The sequence below is a fragment of the Antrostomus carolinensis genome, unplaced genomic scaffold, assembly GCF_000700745.2.
Source record: "Antrostomus carolinensis isolate BGI_N321 unplaced genomic scaffold, ASM70074v2 scaffold13902, whole genome shotgun sequence".
Taxonomy (NCBI): domain Eukaryota; kingdom Metazoa; phylum Chordata; class Aves; order Caprimulgiformes; family Caprimulgidae; genus Antrostomus; species Antrostomus carolinensis.
In genome coordinates, this window is record NW_010300285.1 from 36142 (window position 1) to 54218 (window position 18077).

Below are 18077 nucleotides of genomic sequence, written 5' to 3' on the forward strand. Positions count from 1 at the left end.
TAAAGATGTTTAAGTTACAGAACGTATTTCATACAGCAGAAAGCCGCTCCTTACAGCCTACCCAGTCAATTGAGAAGTTAGGAGGGCTGTAAGCCATGTCTGCTTGAGACAATTATTCATCTGTCTGTATGGAATGAGAGTTGTCTAACGAGTCATGCACTGATGAACATAAAGAAGGAAAGAATGCTGGAGCACAAATAATGCTGCACTGCTTGGCACCCAGCCTGGCTTTTATGGGTTTCTGTAAATTAACAGTCACATTTCTGGGAGAGGTTTTAATCTTTCCTTGGACTATTGATAGAAAGTGATTTATTTTCTTTCTTTTTTCTTACCTGAAAAAGGTAATGTTCAGGGCAGCAGTCTACTCACATGCATGTGCCAGTAGGAACAAAAAAAGCTCTGCTTATATAGAGGGAAGAAAGATCTTTTATTTGGTGAACTACATTTTCAATAACACTTGGTGTTATAATAAAGCTGATGCAGTAAGTGAATCCAGAAAGTTGGCAGTCTTTGTACGATTCCTTCACTCAGCAACAGGGAAACGTACATTTCTGAGCATTATACCATGAAAAAAGTCATGCCAAAATCTGAAAGCAGGGTCAGTGCTGCTTGGGAACAAAAGGATCCAAAACACAATGTAAAATATTTTGAAACAAAAATTGAATGGCTACACAAAGTGCTCTTAATTTAAGCTTATTGACAGATCCTTGGCAAAATCCTTTGCTTTGCTTCTGAAAGGAGGTTAATTGTGAGATTTCAGTTCAGGTGTTGGATGTTTGTGGCTGTTCCTGTTTTCACCCATCAAACTGTTAAGTTGAGAGGGAAAGCTGGTTAGCAGATATTACAGAAATGCAAGGCTGTGAAGGTCAGAGGTTTCAAGGTGGCCATTTGGTGACAAAGATGACCTCAGCTACCAGTTTGCCCGCTGTGGCTGTTTCTCCGAGTCACAGTAAGGACTCAGTCTCTTTGGTTTCAGCAGGTCCTTCTTTTTTGCTGCTTTCAGCCTGGCAGAGCTGAGTGATCCACCTCATACTGCTGACATAGGATAAAACCCAAATCCAGACCTGGGTCTGGAGATCCAGATCCCCTTGTTCCTAGCCAAAGACGTGAACTACCCAGCCAGCACTAGCCTGCTTTGTGCTTGTTCTTATGACTTCTGTGCCTGACTGCAAGTAGCAGAGCCTCAAGAGGAGGGACAAGCTTAGCATTTCTGTATCCAGAATATCCTACAGCCTAATGGTTAGGGCAGTTTTCTGCAGTGGATGAGGAGGTTGACCCCCCTGCTCAAGCCAGGGTGGGCTTTAGAAGCCACTCTCCCACTTCCTAGTTAAATACTCTGATTTTGACATTAGATAAAAGATTGATTCTACTTTTTTTATTTATCTGCAGAGTAGGTGGGAGGTGGTGATCTACTTCTGGCTGCATCATTTTAGTCCAGTGATAACAGCCAAGCATCCTCCATGATTTTTTGAAGTATAGATGCGCAAGGTCTGCAGGGTTCATCAGTGAAGGACAGAGCTGCATTACCCCATGGGTGCATCCATACTTCTGTTTCTCTTTTTTTCTTAAGAGAACTTTTCAGACCTATGACACAGTCACATAGGGGCAAAATGGTCTGCTGATCTTATGCTAGATCATAAGATCATGTCAAATTTTGCCTATTTATGAGACAGACATTTCATTGAATAAGAAAATTCCTCAAAGAAGGCTGAATTTCTTTGGTTAAGGTCTATAGATCATCTGTAGCTCATGTTATGCATGTTCACTTTTCCTGGGCTGAAGCTTCATGGATTTCTGCCCAGAAGTGAGGTTTTTCAGAGTAAGAAGGACTTTCTCAGAGACTGGTCCTAAACTGAAGACCTAAGATCTATCTCACACCTCTCCTCCACCTCTGCCAGACACCAGGAGAATTTCTTTGTACTTTTTTATCTACTACTATCAGGCACAAAACATGGACTACTTTAAGACAAAACAAAACTACCAAAACAGCACACTTCCTTGGAGAGAGATATCTCTCTCTCTCTGGATGGAGTCAAGTACCAGAAAAACCCATAGGGTGGCCATTGACATGGAAATGGGAGACACCAAGTCAGTGCAGGGCCAAAGGTGGCCGTTCTCAGGATGATTTGTTAGCTTTTCAGTGAGACTGGTTTAGCTGCTGCAGTTAAACACGCTGTGGCTGAATTCAGCCTAGTGGCATTGTGCAGGCAGGATGCATACAAGAGACAGGGCAGAAGGTCTGCAGCCTCTGTAGGAGCATCCCCACCTCCTGCTCTGCACCAGGAGAAAGAGTAGGGAGCTCTGCCAGCCCTGCCCTTTCTGCAAGCAGAAGGTATTCAGTCAGAATAGCCACATCCTTGCCTGTGCAGCAAATAAGCACAGAGCAATTAACCACAGAAAGTGGAGGGCAAGGGCAGTGAGCAAGATATGTTGGGTTGATAGGGTAAAGCTGAACCAGACTCAGAACAGGCCACTTTTTTTTAAAGAAAACCCCACCTTTTACAATATGAACAGCTTTTCTGAAACTCTGAAAAACTTAATTAATGGCAGTATATTTGTTCTGCCAAAACCTTTTTATTACACTTGCCTTTAGCTGCATGGGGGAGCTGGTGACTCATCAGGTTGTGATTCAGAAGAGCAACTCTAATTTTCCTGCCCTTTCTCTTCTGCAGTTTGTGTGCACTGTGATTGCCATCCTCCTGCATTATTTCTACATGAGCACCTTTGCGTGGATGTTCGTGGAGCAGCTCCACATCTACCGGATGCTGACTGAAGTGAGGAACATCAACTTTGGGCACATGCGGTTCTACTACGTTGTTGGTTACATCATAACAGGTACCCTCAACCACCTCAGAACAGCTTCATTTCCTTTCCCTGCCATCTTCACTGGCCAGATTCAGGAAGGATACCCCATCCAAGGCAGCTATGGGTACACTCAACTACTGCTGTCACTTCACTGTGTTCCTGAATGAGGGCAACACCAAATCATGTCTAGCAGAAGTCAGCCTTAATCTGACAGATCTGGGTACCAAGTGTTGCCTCAGTTGAAGTGATAGTGCGGGTTTCACAATAACATAAACATAATTGCACCTAGATTAAAATAGGACTTGCTAACATTGCTTGGGAATAACTATTTTTATTTTAACAACTTTGACTATAGCCTTCAGAAATTTTCCTTCCCTGTGCTGTTACCTTGAGATATGGACACACAGTCTCTTGGGGAGGCAGCTGCAGTGGCTTCAGCAGTGGTGCTGCCCACAGGGCATTACTGCCCATCACTGGACCTTCCCATTGCCTGCCCTTGACTAGCAGTAAATGCTCCCTGGAGGGGATTTCTCCAGTTCTGTTTTACTTGGATAAAAATGAACTGGGAATACTCAACCAGCCTTTTACTTCATTTCAGATACAAAGAAAATAACTTCCAGTTGAGGAAAAGTAATGAAAAGCTGGAGGCAGTAATCTTTTAAACTGTTCCAGGGTGATCCACAGGAGCATACCCATCTCCGCCCTCACTGTGCCTATTTTTGCAATCAGACATTTCCAGTGCTACCCTAAGCACATGGTGCTGCGTTAATTCAGGCAGACAGCTCCTGAGGAAGTGCACTTCGCAGAACAGTTGGAACAGGGTTTTTTGGTTCAGCTATTTCAGCATGTATCTGTAGCCATATGGGAAATCAGATCATAGACAGACATTTAACTTTTATCCAGTTACTTTTTCTTTTATAGATAACAACATACTGTCAGCAACAGCAGATGTTTAGATGTCTCTCAGATCAAACAAATAGCTATCACTCATATACACTTGGAAAAATACCATGGAACAAGTTAGAATTTTTAAGATATACGGGTTTTTTTTTCTGTGTGACTTAAGAAAGGGTAATAAATAAAAATAACATAGGTTAGTACAGGTTAGCTGTCATTCCATTTCACCTTTTGCATAAATAATTTCTCGTTCTATCAATTTATCCAGAACGAAGTGGAAGGTATAGCCCAGAAGGCTCTGCCACTCTAGACATATCTCTGACATTTTAAATAGAAATCATCCTTGAACTTCTAAAACATTTCAGACCTGTGTAACTTTTATCTCTACATACAGGACTACAGCAAGGTATTTAGGTTGAAGTGCCATCCGATAGTTGGCAGCATCATTTCTGGTAGAAAAGAAGCATTATCATTAAATAACAGTAAACAGTTTGCATTTCAGAAGGCTTTAGAAGACTCTTTAGAATAATTCTGTCAGAAAGATTTTTTGTTTCATATTTAGTTTCTCTCCTGAATTTTAAATTAATTCAGACCTTCTCAACAGCAGTATTATACAGTCTCAATATTACAAGTACAGCCATTTTCACATTTTTCTACTTAGATATTGTTCTTTGTGACATGGAACTATTTTGCACTTTTAAAATTATGAGTTGTGGTTCCAGGTTGTCTCCTATAGTTTAAACTCTGTATCTACTGAATTTGCAGTTCATTTAAATGAAAAGTCAGATCCCTGTTACAGAGCAAGTCAGAATTTTGTGAAATGAAAGATAAAGAAAACTAAGCCTTTCATTTGCCCTTCCAGATTTAGAAATCATCTGGAGAGAAAATTATTTAATTATAAATAGCACAAAGTGGGATTTCTTTTCCCTGGAAAACTTTGTTACTGTACATACTTTAAATAAGCTTCTTTTATAAATTTTAAATTTTAATATCTAAACAGTAAAAAGGTTCCAACTTCATAACATGATCTTAAATGCAATTTCTTTTAAATTGCTTTATGAGACAAGGATTGTGTATGTTTCTTAATAGCGGAAAAGTCTAGATATGGGAAGGGATTTAGTCTTGGACATCCAAAGGACCTTTTTTTTAATATGAAAAATAAATATTTAGCCCATTTCATCTTTATCATAACTATCCTGAAAAAAAATGAACCTACAGTACCAGTGTCTTTACTCTGTTTTGTTTATTTATCTTTTCTATTTTCCATGCTCAAACTGACATTCTTTTCAAGCTGGGACATAGTGTCCTAAGGCATCTGTGATGGGACCCAGGCTACTTGCAGAAGGGAACCTTGACCTTTGTGGGGGAGACACTTAGCAAACTATTTACTTAGGGGATACTCCAGCAGGGGAGAACCACATTTAATCACAGCATAGAAAAGCAAATTGTCATGGATAAAAGTAGAATGGAAGTTGGGAGGAGGCTTATAGCCATCAAAAAAGTATGGATCAGGAATATTCTTCCATGGGGAGTGATAGTGGAGCATCTTAAATTTGCTTTAAGCTTGCTGATTTTAAAATCTAGTTTGATCCATGTAGGAGAAGGATTTTATTACTTCCTTGCCTCAGGAGCAAAGGGCTGGATTTGGCACCCAGCAAGACCCCTCCAGTTCTGCATGTCTTCACACAACACACTAACCAGTTGGCATGTGTGTGCTGTAACTGCTTTGACGTGGAGACTGCAGTGCTCATGTTAAAACAGGTTCTTACATAGCCCTAAAACCAATATCCTCCAGAAAATGGCACTTTCCAAATCTGCTATTTGCTGTGAATACTGAGGCAATGAATCAGGAGAGAGGTGAGGCTGACGCAGCCGCCTGAGTCACATGGGGCTACTAAGCCTGCAGGAGCTCAGAAGGTTCAAAAGGTGCCCCTCTGGCAACACCTCCCCACGATGTGCTCTTGACATGCTCCTGGGATGGGTGCTGGTCCCCACAGGACACTTGGCTCAACCATAGGACCAGTCCTGGTTTCTGCTAAAACCAGTGAGCTATCATGCAGCCCACACACTTAGTCTGCTCAGGACAACCAGGCTACAGCATTCAATTGATGTGCCAAAATGATTCTCTATATTGCATTGCATTGGCTTAATAAATCATGCCTTTGGGTAAAACATTATTTCACATATTGTTGACTCTAGTAAAATTTAAACCACATACCTGAAGACTGCAATTCGCCCCATTTGTTTAATAGAGAACTAGAGAGGAGAATTTTGAGAGTGAAAAAATGTTGCTGTCTGCCAGTTACTTTTAGAGCCAGATGTTTGGTCAAAATGTAGTTTAAGTCCCGCTAATGGGGAAATCAAGTCCTGGGAAACAGGCTGTGTCTATAGAATTGCACCTGTATAAAATATTTTATGGTCCCTTAATCATTTATGGCTATTTTTTTCTGGATGGTAACTGCTGAAGGGGGTGGTGGAAGGGCCAATGGAGCAGGGAGGGAGACCAGTCCTATCTCATTCCACACTTCAGAGAAAGCAGATCCAATATCCACTGCTTTGCCAAATAGCCAGTTTAATTTTCATAGACCATAGGCTTGTACCAGATGTGAATGTTGGCTGTGGGCCAGCTTTAAGCACTGAGAGCGAAGTGCAGCTACCTCTCTCTTTCTCAGTGTCTTTTCATCAAAGCACATGGGCTTCAATTAAAAAAAAAGGGTGCTTGTTAATACACATGAATTTTCTTTGTAGCAAACAGCACTGCCGTCAACCTTGGCCGCCTGCTTGAGTCAGGACATACGCCCAACACAATAGGTGCCATCAATGCCCAAACAACACGCTGCAGCCATTTACCATATGTCATTGGCCATGGGCCTCGTAGGGATCAATTTCTGTGCCTAGAAGAAGGAAGACCTCTGCAGTATTTTGCAGGTCAAAGGCAGCAATCCCAGTCTGTTGCCGTATGGGCAAGGTGTAGGTCACCAAATCAGGTGGCACTGTAAATCAGCAGGTGAAGGTTGGATTCAGAGACTCTCTTGGAATTGTCCAGGCTTTGAAAAATAAAACAATAAAAGGTGTGTTCTTAACTCAGTTGCCTTGGGGGCATTAACAAACTTCGTTTCAGATAGCACTGAGAGCAAGGTGAGGTACCTGGGATGGCAGCTTAAACTGAATCCCACCTGAGCTCAAGCGGTTAACTCCCGTGAGTTCCCAGGTTCTTTTGTCTCTGGTGTTATTTTAGTGACAGCAAGCTCATGGCAGTTAAGAATGCACTTTTTTTGTAGTATAGACATCTCCTCAGTTATGATTCATGTCATTCTGCTGCATAAGCTTATTGAAATTCCTCAACATGTCACTCACCCTCAAGGCTTCATCACACTGTGTGAGTATGACTATAAAACTGTTCTGAAACAGAATTAATTTGGGACTTGCATTTTTTGTCATTTTTATGCAACTGAACTTTGTTCTGGTAGGCAAATTCATAGTATCATTTGATATAGAGTGACCAGCGTAAAGGTTTTTATTTCCAAAAGTTTTATTTCAATATTTGCCTTGATTTTAACTTCCTAGACTGTCCTATTGAACACATTTTGCCATTATCGTTTAGTCTGTCAGACAGTGATTTGAAAATGTGCCTGGTTATATCGACAATCTCAGCAGCACCTTTCTGATGTACTTTCTCTCATTTTGGTGACCCAGGGCTTGCTGTTGGTCTGGATCCACAAGGCTATGGGAACCCTGATTTCTGCTGGCTGTCTGTTCATGACACCCTTATCTGGAGCTTCGCTGGGCCCATCGTAATTGTTGTAGTTGTAAGTATGGTGGAGCTGGCATCCTGAACTGCCTTTTTCTTACTGCTACCTTTTCTTTTATGTTTTGCCAACCAGTTATTATAATGTGAAGCAACTATACTCTACATTTGAAGCTGATGTACTTCAGCTTACTTCTTTTGCTTAAACAGACAAGACATGAGCTAAGCTCCAGGAAATCAGAGCCAATGTCAAGATTGCTTGTGGAGCAATGGCTGTATGGCCAGAAACCTATTTATTTTTTCCCGTTTACTTTGTTCCATGTTTGAAGGGTTGGTTGGTGGGCTTATAAAACAAATCAACAAAATGCGCTGTAGCAGATCCCTTCATCCAGAAGTTTTAAAGGAATATTAAATAATTCCAATTTCAGGGATTTAAAAGAATTGACTGGTGCTTAACCTCTCCCTTAAAACATCCTTCAGTAACAGAGCACCAGAAGTGACATCCATGGTGTGACTGTATCTATCTATCACCAAGTCTGGTCTCCGCATCTCAAAAAGTATGAAGTAGGCCTAGAAGTGGTGTAGATCCCTGTCACGAGTCATCAGAGACATGGGACAGACCTCACTGGAGTGGACTAGGAGCCTTCAGCCTAGAGAAGAGAAAGCTGCAGAGAAGGTGATAGGGAGGAGCTTGTAATAGCATGGTGGCCTGGAGAATATGACTGTGGAGCCAACCGTTTAGTGTCTTTTCCAACACGATTAGTATTAGGATGTGGCAGATTCAGAACAAACAGGACAAGCTACATTGTGTCGCTCCACAGAGAGTTACATTAGAAACCCATAGAAACAAGACAGTGGTGGTGGTAAAGCTCTGTGTGTTTTCAGAAAGTCCCTGGGCAAATTCCCAGCACTGATATTCACAATGAATTATTGAATACAAACACACCACCCAACCTAGTACATCCCTGCTCTGAAAATCAGTGGAGCCTGGAGGAGCATTCAGAGGAATTATCACTATCTGCTTGCTCTGTTACTATATTCTGCTTGGTCCCACCTGAAACAAGATGCTGGGCTGAATGGCCTTTGGTCTGGACAAGGACAGCCATTCTTGAGTTTTGTGTTTCACTCAAACTGTTTTGCATAGGGCCATTTTACTAGGTTTCATCCAAATCAAGTCCCAGGATGTTCTTGACTATGTTGGCTTGAAACAAGATGAATCTTGGAACTTTGAGATGTGTAAATTGAAGGAAAAATATTCTTGGCACCACAAACCATTTTAAGTTAGAAATTGTATTGTCATTGAAAACTGAGCCCTAACAACTTGATAGAAGGAATCTATGCTGTTATTTCAATTTCCCTTTCAGATAAACACTGTCATCTTTATACTGGCAATGAAAGCATCGTGCAGACGAAGGCAACGTTCCTTTGAAAAAACTGGAGTTGTGTAAGTTGGGGTTCAAAAACTTGTAGAAAAAGTTCTGGCCAGGAATAATAAAGGGACAGAATTACCTAAAAGCAAGTGTTGGGCTGGGAAATAAATAAGAAATTTGGAGGAGACAATCAGCATTGGTAGGGTTGATTTAAGCTACTTCACCAGCAGCTACTCCTGGGGTTCCCTTGGAGGCTCTGTAAAACCTCCACCATGAGTGCTCTGCACCACCACCAAGTGTAGGCAGGAGAAGAGAGGAGAGAAGGAAAGGCCTGGTTCCCAGCTGATATCACTGCAGTCCTTCCAGATCTTTCGTCATACTCCCTACCACACTGTCACTTCACCTCCACCCATGGCATGCCCTGGTGGACATAGTTCTGGGTCTCTCCATGTTTGCCCATGGCTCAGAAAAGTCTCCCCTCACTAATGCCTGGGTGACTGGCCATGACGTGTCAGAGACCCGTTGAGGGTCCTGTGCTGAGGGCCAGCCTCCCCCCATCCCACTCCTCATGGGACAAGCAGAAAGCCTCGCAAGCTGCAACCTGCCACCTTCCCAAGCTGCTGTGGCAGCCTGTTCCCATTGATGTCTGTTTTGCCCAAAGCTCAGAATTTACTTGTGAACTGAAACATGATTAGCTAGTGGCAAGACATCCCCTGTTTGGTTTTGTTTCTTGTTGTTTTTTTTCAAATACATAGCTGTATGAGGTTTCAAAAGGCTTCTTCTAGCTATTTATTCAGCCCTCACTGTTGGGTAATTTTTTTTTAAGTTTCTTTTTTAAATCTCCCTAAACAAATGGAGTATAATTGCTATTTAATGGCAGCTCTTTTACTCATAATACAAAAATTTTACCACTAGAATTGTGACCATCTTTTGAAAGCGTCTATGGAAATAATGTTTTTAACCAAAGAAATATTCCCCTGAGTGCCCTTGATCTGAAACCTTGGGCTGTAGTGTTGAGAAGGAATGCAAGAGTGAACTGAGCAAACAGAAATGAGATGAACGTGACCATTTACCACCCAGATCTCTTCCTCAGAGTCAACAAGGCTGAGCAGCATGGGCTTGGCAAACAGCCTGGTTTGTTTGAAGAAAACCTTGGAAATGAACTTGAAAAGAAAACACCTTTTTTTCACCTGAATAGGCTAAGTCACTGAGTAGTGCAATGAGAGAGTTGGGAAGTGGGAGCTGATGAACACTGCCCTAATTTTCCCAAAGGTCCTTTCCAGCTGTCAGATCGTTGGGCGTGTGTCACCGCCCATGTGGAGAAGTTGGGATATTCTCTTGTATCCTGTCACGCTGCAAATGCCCGTCTGTGTTTGCTTTACAGCTCTGTGCTGCGAACGGCGTTCCTGCTCTTGCTCCTCATCAGTGCCACATGGCTGCTGGGGCTGATGGCGGTGAACAGTGATGTCATGACGTTTCACTATCTCTTTGCCATTTTCAGCTGCCTGCAGGTAAGTTGGATGGCATTTTGTCCGTGGCAGACCTTGGTGAGCACACTGCTGCACCCAGTCCTCCAAAAACCTGCTGACTTAAGAAAAACAGAGATTTCAAGTACAATTTTTGCTCTCTCTTCTCAAAGAGAAGATTCTTTTCACCAAAACCATAACTTTTAGTAATTGCATCTCTCACTTTTAATCATTCTGAAGTACTCTACTATTGTAACCTGTGATAGATAAATGACAGAAGGCAATTATACCTCTGTCTTTCTGGAGACAAAAATCTTTGTTAACTGTCTTCTGCCTACTCATTTTTAACAGTTGTTCTGTTGCCACAGCAAATAAGAGACTGTTTTATTTTACCCAGAGTGGATGGCTCCAAGTTCAAGGCTTTCAGAAATTAAGTTACTGGTTAAGGAAATGAGCCAAAAAATTCTTTTCAAATACAACTTGTTGCATTAGGGATTTACTGGCTTGCCTGTCCCAGTGTGCACACTCGTTGATTAAAAATGAAGAACATAGTTATTTGTAGGAGACCTGGCACGGAATTAGTCATGAAGCTTCATGTTGGTCACAACTTTAATATGACCAAGGGTGGCAGTAAGTGTCATTGCAAGTGCCTGCAGTATTAAAACAGCTGGTGCTAGCAAACCACTCTTGTCAGCTGCAGCACAACAGCCACAAATTGCAAACAAAGAGAAAAAGAAGTCTGATGAGTCTCCTCCTGAGATGACTCTCCATGCCCTGGAAGCACACCAGATAGGCCAGCCTAGAGCAACGTTATTTTCCCACTGAAACTGATGTGCTCTGAAAGAAATACAACTGCTCAGGCTGTAAAACCAGGCTTCCACAAGCCTAAAATAAAATTAAACATAAACCTGATGAGAGGGAGGAAAGTCAGCAGCTGGAATTCTCCAAACTTGCCCAGAGAGGCACAGTGGTATGTGGTGTTTCACGTCACTGCCTTCTTTGAACTTGTATTTTTAAAGAGACATTTATGTGAATTTTATTAATTAATAATCCCAAAGTGCTAATGCCAGCTAAGATCACATTTGATTGGAAGTTTAGAAAGTGAGCTTGAAGTTTAAAGCTTCTCTAAGTCAATTGCTTTGTCTGAAATCATGAAATGTAGGCATCTTGTGATGTTGGTACAGCTGCAACTTCATGAGTGATTGGCCTCTATGTACTATATCTCCAACCAAAATTGATAACAATTTGGCAGCTGCTTGAATTCCCTCAGAGCAAATACATCTGAAGGAACACACGTGTGTGCCCCCTGACCCCAGCAAAAGTTGTTAATGTGTGTTCCTGGCAGCCAGCAACTGCCCAGCCCTGAGGATTTCAGTGATTTTCCCACCAGGAGGTATTGCTGAACCAAGGAACATATGGAGTAAAAGTTGGTACTCTCTGCCCCCAGTATCTCTTCACCTTTCACAAGGCCTTCTAGAGTTCTCTAAGCAACAGAATTAAGGACACCTACCACAGAATTTCTCCATTCTAGAGGTTTTAACTAAAGGCTATGATACTTTCTATGTGCTGCTGTTGACTTTGTCTCATCATCAGTGTAAAAGCTCTAAAATCTTCATGCAAGTACAACCCTGAAACTTCCTGCAGTGTCTTCCAGTGGGATCTTAAAGTCCCCATTAGATCCTTTGGGAAGAACATTTCCTCTCAAACAACAAGGAAATGTTAGACCTGCCACAAGCTCTGCTCTGTAAATCCTGGAGGAAGACATTGTTCTGTGTATCTTCCAAGACCCTGTATGCACATTTGAACATGGAAGCAAATTATGAAGTCTTAGGAGATCAATCAATGCCAATTCAATCAACAACAGAAAATAGTTATTGCTATTGAAATCATGGACTACAACCTAGAATTCAGAGGTTGTTTGAATAAGGCTGTTTTCTAATATCTGTTTGTATTTGCAGTTTGGTAGTAATGAATCATTTAGATTTATTCTTCCTCTCTCTAAAATGATCCAGGGGCTGTTCATTTTCTTCTTCCACTGTGTATTTAACAAAGAAGTCAGGAAGCACTTGAAGAACACTTTAACTGGAAAGAAACCTCTTCCAGATGATTCCACTGCAACAAGGGCTACATTATTAACGGTAAGGAAAACAACACTGGGAGAAAACATCCTCTTGCTGGTAGAAGTGACCTAAATACACTTGTAAGTGGCTTGTCTGTAGTTAACTGAATTGTCTGATTGATTTCAGTGACTTGTACAAAGATTACTGATGGCCTGTCTCAAAAGTTTTGATTACTGTTTTAATTAAAACTTTAGAGAGGAAATTTTTTTTTTCCTCGGCATCAAAAAGCACTTGGTTCCTTCAAGACTTTGAATGCACTTGTGGCTATCGTGGAGTTTTGGTAGGATCATTCACTACTGCTTTGTGTCTTTTTTGTTTTTCCTTCAGCGATCTCTGAACTGTAACAACACGTATATAGAAGAGCCAAATATGTATCGCACAACTATTGGGGAATCTACTGTCTCCTTAGAAAGCACCGTCAGGTCAGCCAAGAGCCACAATAGCTACCTTGCTTATATTCTCAGGTAATCAGGTGGCAGGTGCATGGCTTTCAGGTGCTTGCCTTTCCCTTTTCATTGCTCTTGTGGAAAACACAAATGTTTTGGTTCAAATGCTACTTGGTTTATGTCTTAAGAGTTCTGGTTTATGTGACTGGCATTTTCTTTTGCATGCATCTTCGGTGAGGTGTTCCAACAGTGTAGTGGTTAACATAACTAATAGGTTAACTGTATGGCTGTGCTGCTTGCCTGTTCAAATTCAGTCACGTCTCAAGGAGTGGGATTTAGCTTATTAACTCGAGGCTACTGTCAGAGTGTGATTCATCTGGCCGAAAGCAGACAGCTACATTAGGATAACCTATGTCTTGCTGTAAAAGTGACCACATTGACAATCAAGCACAGGCTGGCTAGCGTCCACTGCAGCTGTCTGCATTTGACCAGAAGAATCTCATCTGCATGTCTGCCTTGTTGTTAAGAACAGTAAAGTGACCAAGAAAGTTGTCCCCTGTTTTTATTCTCTAAGGGATGAGGCTGCTCATAAGCTCAGTGGATCCTCAAGTCAAGCAAGGGCTGGTCAGACTGAAGCAGATTCCTCCATTTTTCATAGGAATCCATCGAAATCCAATGGTAAGAATTATTTCTAAATGCTTTGACCCAGTTGTGCCCCTTTTCCTTCTCAGTACTTTTTTCAAAGGCTTCTGTAACAGGAAGAATAGTTAGTCTGACTTGGTATGTCTGATTCTCGTTATGCTCTTGGCATAACAGGGTATGCAATGCTTGCTTTACTAGGGACTCCTGAAATGGAAATATAATGTATCTGCTTGTGGTGGTTCAGTTTTAATCTGACAGCTGTCACAGCTGTTGACAGCTTCTGGCGTCCCCTTTCTTTCTCACAAATTATGTATGATTGCTCTTGATTTTTAATTGGAGATCTTTTAACATTTGAGACCTGGAGGCAATATCCTCTTTTACTGCTGTGTGTTTTGTACAAGAAAATGAGAAGTGTCTCTTGCCTGTCTTCCTTTCATTTGGGGTCTCGGTGTTAAATTTGGTTGCCTTGTAGCAGTTTTTAAGAGTGCATTTGCAGATTCTCGGTATTTCTAGGTACCTTAGTTTGCCTGTGTGTTGTGTTGATTGAGATCCTATGGAGTTACTGTTCTGCATATTTGATAGGGTAAAAACTGTCCAAATTCTGTTCTGCACCTCCCATGCACATGGAAAGTCCTGCCCCATTGCTGACCCAAGCAGCTGTGCTTCCCATAATTACTTAAAAGGATGCCACAGTCCTTGTGAATTAATCCTGTGTGCACTTACAGATGTAAGAGCTCATCCCTGGCATGGCCTGCACCAGCCGCCTGCCTTTGCTTTCCCCTTCTGCGTTTGGTCAGACAGATTTGTTCGACTCCTGTCCGCACTCTCATCGCTGCGTTTCCCCTTTCCACATTTGTAGAGCACGATTCAGACTCCGACAGCGAACTGTCCCTCGATGAACACAGCAGCTCTTACGCTTCCTCCCATTCATCAGACAGTGAGGAAGATGGGCTTGAGCCAGAGAAAAAATGGAACACATCCACTTCCAAAAATAGCGAACGTGGCCCGCTGCACAGCACACCCAAAGGTACTCCCAGTGCAAGGGGAGAGCAATGGGCTTCTCCCCTTCTTTAAAATAGCTTTAGAGTAGGTGGGACAATTTTGCCAGACCAGCAATACAATTGAGACAGCGTCCCTACCACAGGGCCTTCCTTTTTCTTCCTCCTGAGGGCTTCTTCACAGGGGTGATTGAGTGTGAGTAAAAGGACTCTTGAGAAAATCTGTGTGGTGCTCAGACAGACAGCAGTCAGTGGGTTTGCAAGCAGGTGGTACACGGCCAGACAAGTTGCTTATGAGGAAGAGGAGGAAGGAGCTGGTTATTTCAGGGCAAGGGGAAGAAATACCTGCCTCTCCTCATGCAAATGGGCATATGGATTTAGTGGGGTTGGGGAGGTCATGGGCCTAAAGAGTGGGAGGTCACTGGCCATTGATATCAGTACTGTGTAGCAGAGTGCAGGCATGTGTAGGTGCAGTTCATCTTGTCCTAAAGACAAGTTGGCTTAGACCGACAATTGTCCAGGCTGTGTCCTGGTGCTCTGCACAGACACAGCACAAGGTGCCTCAGGTGCCCTCACCTCTCAGAAGCCATCATCCTCAGGGAGCTGGTGGAATTGCTGACCCTGGAGAGCTGAGAGAGCGGGTTTGACTCACACTTCTCTCACACCAAAGTAATGGAGCCATTGACCTTGCTTTGGGAAGGGTTTGGACACCCTGCCATCCTACCAGGCATGTTTTGCGGGTGTTGCTGCACCCCGAGGGCAGTGCAGTCTAGCAAGGATCACCTGAAGCATTGCTCTGGTTTGACACACAACTTCCCAGCCACAAGGAACAGGACTGGCTGGGCAGTGGTTGAGAAAACCTATCAAAAGTGTTTTTCGAGCTAATGTTTTTTTGCATTGCAGTTGATTCCCTTCCCAATCATGTGAAACCCTATTGGCCCACAGAGTGTGCAACGGCCAGTGACAGCGAGGACCCCAGTGGGAAACAGAAACTCAAAGTCGAGACCAAGGTCAACGTAGAGCTTCACAGGGAAAACCAGGTGAACCACAGCAATGAAGCGCCCCAGGACAAGGAGAATGAAGGGCAGCAGAAGGAGAACAGACCTCTGTCCCATCAGAATAACCAGCAGCCAGAGCAGAGGAAAGGTACCACAGCCAACCCAGCCTCACAGCTAGACTGGGACACTGGGAGGTTAACGAGCATTGTTTGGTTCTTCTGTCAGGGAAGAGCACTGTCCACACTGCTCCAACCTGTGTAACCAAGTGCCGTGGGAAACTAGTAGGTAGTTGCTGAAGTCTAATATTTTGGTTTTTCAGTTAAAGTGACAAACTGGAAGTCTGATTCAGAACTATAAAATGTCACTTCTTGGATGTGTTCAGCTTGATAACTGAAATTACTGATACATTTCAAAATTCTCATTATTCCCTGTTTTCTGTAACAGGCATCTTAAAAAATAAAGTCACCTACCCTCCCCCACTGGTGGATAAGAATATGAAGAATCGATTGCGGGAGAAGCTGTCGGATTACAATCAGACCACACTCTCATCCAGGACTACTTCCCTGGGGACAAATGATGGGGTTCGCTCTCCCTCGGACTCAGGGGTGACAGTAAAAAATACTCGGAGGGAGCAGTCTCGAGACCAGCTCAACGGCATGGCCATGAACATCCATGTGGGAACAGGACATGCTGACACCTCAGACTCGGAGTAAGTGCCACATCAGTATGCCCTGGCAGACCTCCCGGGACTCTGGCCTCTCCTTTCACTTTTCAGCCCCAAACGCCCCCTGAGCAAACATTTCACTTGGTGACTGGACTAGAGTCCTTCACCAGTGACTGTCTTGAGTGCTTGTCCGTACCTTATCCACCAGCCATGGTGTTTCACTGATGAGAAGGCTGGAACCAGGTATCATGAGCAAGGTGCCGTGACAGACACTTGTCACTGGTCACTCTGGTGTGCTCTGAATTGGCAAGCTGATGTGTTACTGGCATGCTGGGGATGACAGCAACCTAGCTCTGCCCTGTCCCCTTGCTGTGAGACTTGCTGCACTTGGTGTGGTGACCCTTGGTCACAGCAAAGGCTGCCATATAAAACTATTTATCTCCTCCCTGCCTGGTGAGCTGCCAAGGTCATCGCCATCACCAGGACAAGGGTGGGCTTTTTCCGCTCCCTTATGCTGCCAGGCATCTAGGATGGATCAGCAACGCCCACCCATGGCCCCAGGAGCTGTGCTTGCTCTAGTTTGACACGCAACTCTTCCCCAGCCACAGGGAACAGGACTGGCTCTGCTCAGGGCTAGCCCTTGCTCCTGCTTCTCCCAGCCCCTCTCCTTCACCCCCCTTGGACCATGGGAACAGTTGTTTTTTCACCTGTCCTGTCCTCTCCTTTTGCAGCAGGGAGAGTGTTTGGGGCCATTAGGGATCTGTCACTAGCAGGGTACAGTTAATTATAATTTGGCAGGCACCCAAGGAAGAGGATAAGTGCAGGGCAAACATGGAGCAGCACTTCTTGATGCCTGTCCAGTAAGATCAACAAGAGCTGTTGTGAGTGTCTGGCAGCCACCAGAGGAGGGCAGGTGGCATCAAGACCCCAGTGAAGAGGACCCCTGAGGAAGCCCAGTGTTTTCCAGGGAAAGGTGCTAGGTTGGGGGTAGCATGGGGTGGGTGTCTAGCTGGGCAGAAGGAAACCATTGCTGAGGCAGGAGATCCAAAGGCTGCAAGGAAAGTGCCATGTCAAGCTCGTGACCCTGAATTACCAGGTGTGTGATTCCCACCCGCTGCACGGTGATCAGTGTGCGTGTTTGCCATTGCAAGCTAAATCAAACATTATCAAAGGCTGAGCAAGCTTTCAGCCAAAGGGTGTTCTCAGGAACCTCATTACTCATCATAATTCTTGCATTTAAAATGAGAACAACGTAAAGTCTGCGCAAACATTTTATGCACATAGTCTTCCTTGTACTAATGCAAATAATAGTCTCATTATTTCTCCAAACCAAGAGAAAATTTCTCACCCAGCTTTAATTCTGACATTGTCCCACCAAGTTTTAGACACCCATGTTGTCTGGGTGCACAGACCATTCCCGGCTCACTAATAAAATTACACCGTGGGGTTGCTGGGAACTGGCTGTTGAAATATATCCTGGTGAGCCAGGAAACAGAGATGTCTTTAACAAGCAATAACTACTTACTGCTACCAAGTATTACATTCATCACCAGAGAATAACTAGCCAGCTTGTACTGAGGAACTGTTTTATCTCTCTACCTATTGTGTACTCTGCTGTTTGACAGCAGACTGCATGAATCTGTCTGAAATACCATATTCCTAAGAGATTGTAAGATCTGTGTGTGCACCTCACATCTTCACGTAAGCGTTAGCCAAATAGAAGCCCTCCATAGATCTTCCTCTAAAGAGTGCATCTCTGGTGCGTGACCTGGAATTGTTTCTCCCAGCTGGTCTTCCCCTCCAGGGCAGCATTCCCCTTGCAAACGTTGGATTGGCAAGACATGGTAACTTCACAGAGCATGAGTCCTTACTAAAAAGGATTAGGTGGGTTAGGGTGGAGTGGTTTGCCTGTGCCTGTTTAACCCTAAGCCTGCGTGATTACTTCTTCTCACTAACAGAGGCAGTAACGAAACTTCAATTTGA

At 43.4% G+C, this 18077-nt stretch overlaps 1 protein-coding gene across 1 annotated transcript in view; it reads left to right on the forward strand.

Annotated features, from left to right (window-relative positions):
* CELSR1 (cadherin EGF LAG seven-pass G-type receptor 1) overlaps positions 1–18077 on the forward strand; it is a gene marked incomplete at its 5' end in the record, with an annotated part of 49629 nt that extends 31552 nt beyond the window's left edge. The window contains 11 exons of the mRNA XM_029083775.1: positions 2673–2835; positions 7399–7511; positions 8815–8894; positions 10205–10331; positions 12299–12424; positions 12734–12870; positions 13367–13470; positions 14294–14461; positions 15336–15578; positions 15875–16139; positions 18053–18077. Of these exons, the coding sequence (XP_028939608.1) occupies positions 2673–2835; positions 7399–7511; positions 8815–8894; positions 10205–10331; positions 12299–12424; positions 12734–12870; positions 13367–13470; positions 14294–14461; positions 15336–15578; positions 15875–16139; positions 18053–18077 (1551 nt within the window). The remainder of the gene's footprint in view (positions 1–2672; positions 2836–7398; positions 7512–8814; positions 8895–10204; positions 10332–12298; positions 12425–12733; positions 12871–13366; positions 13471–14293; positions 14462–15335; positions 15579–15874; positions 16140–18052) is intronic.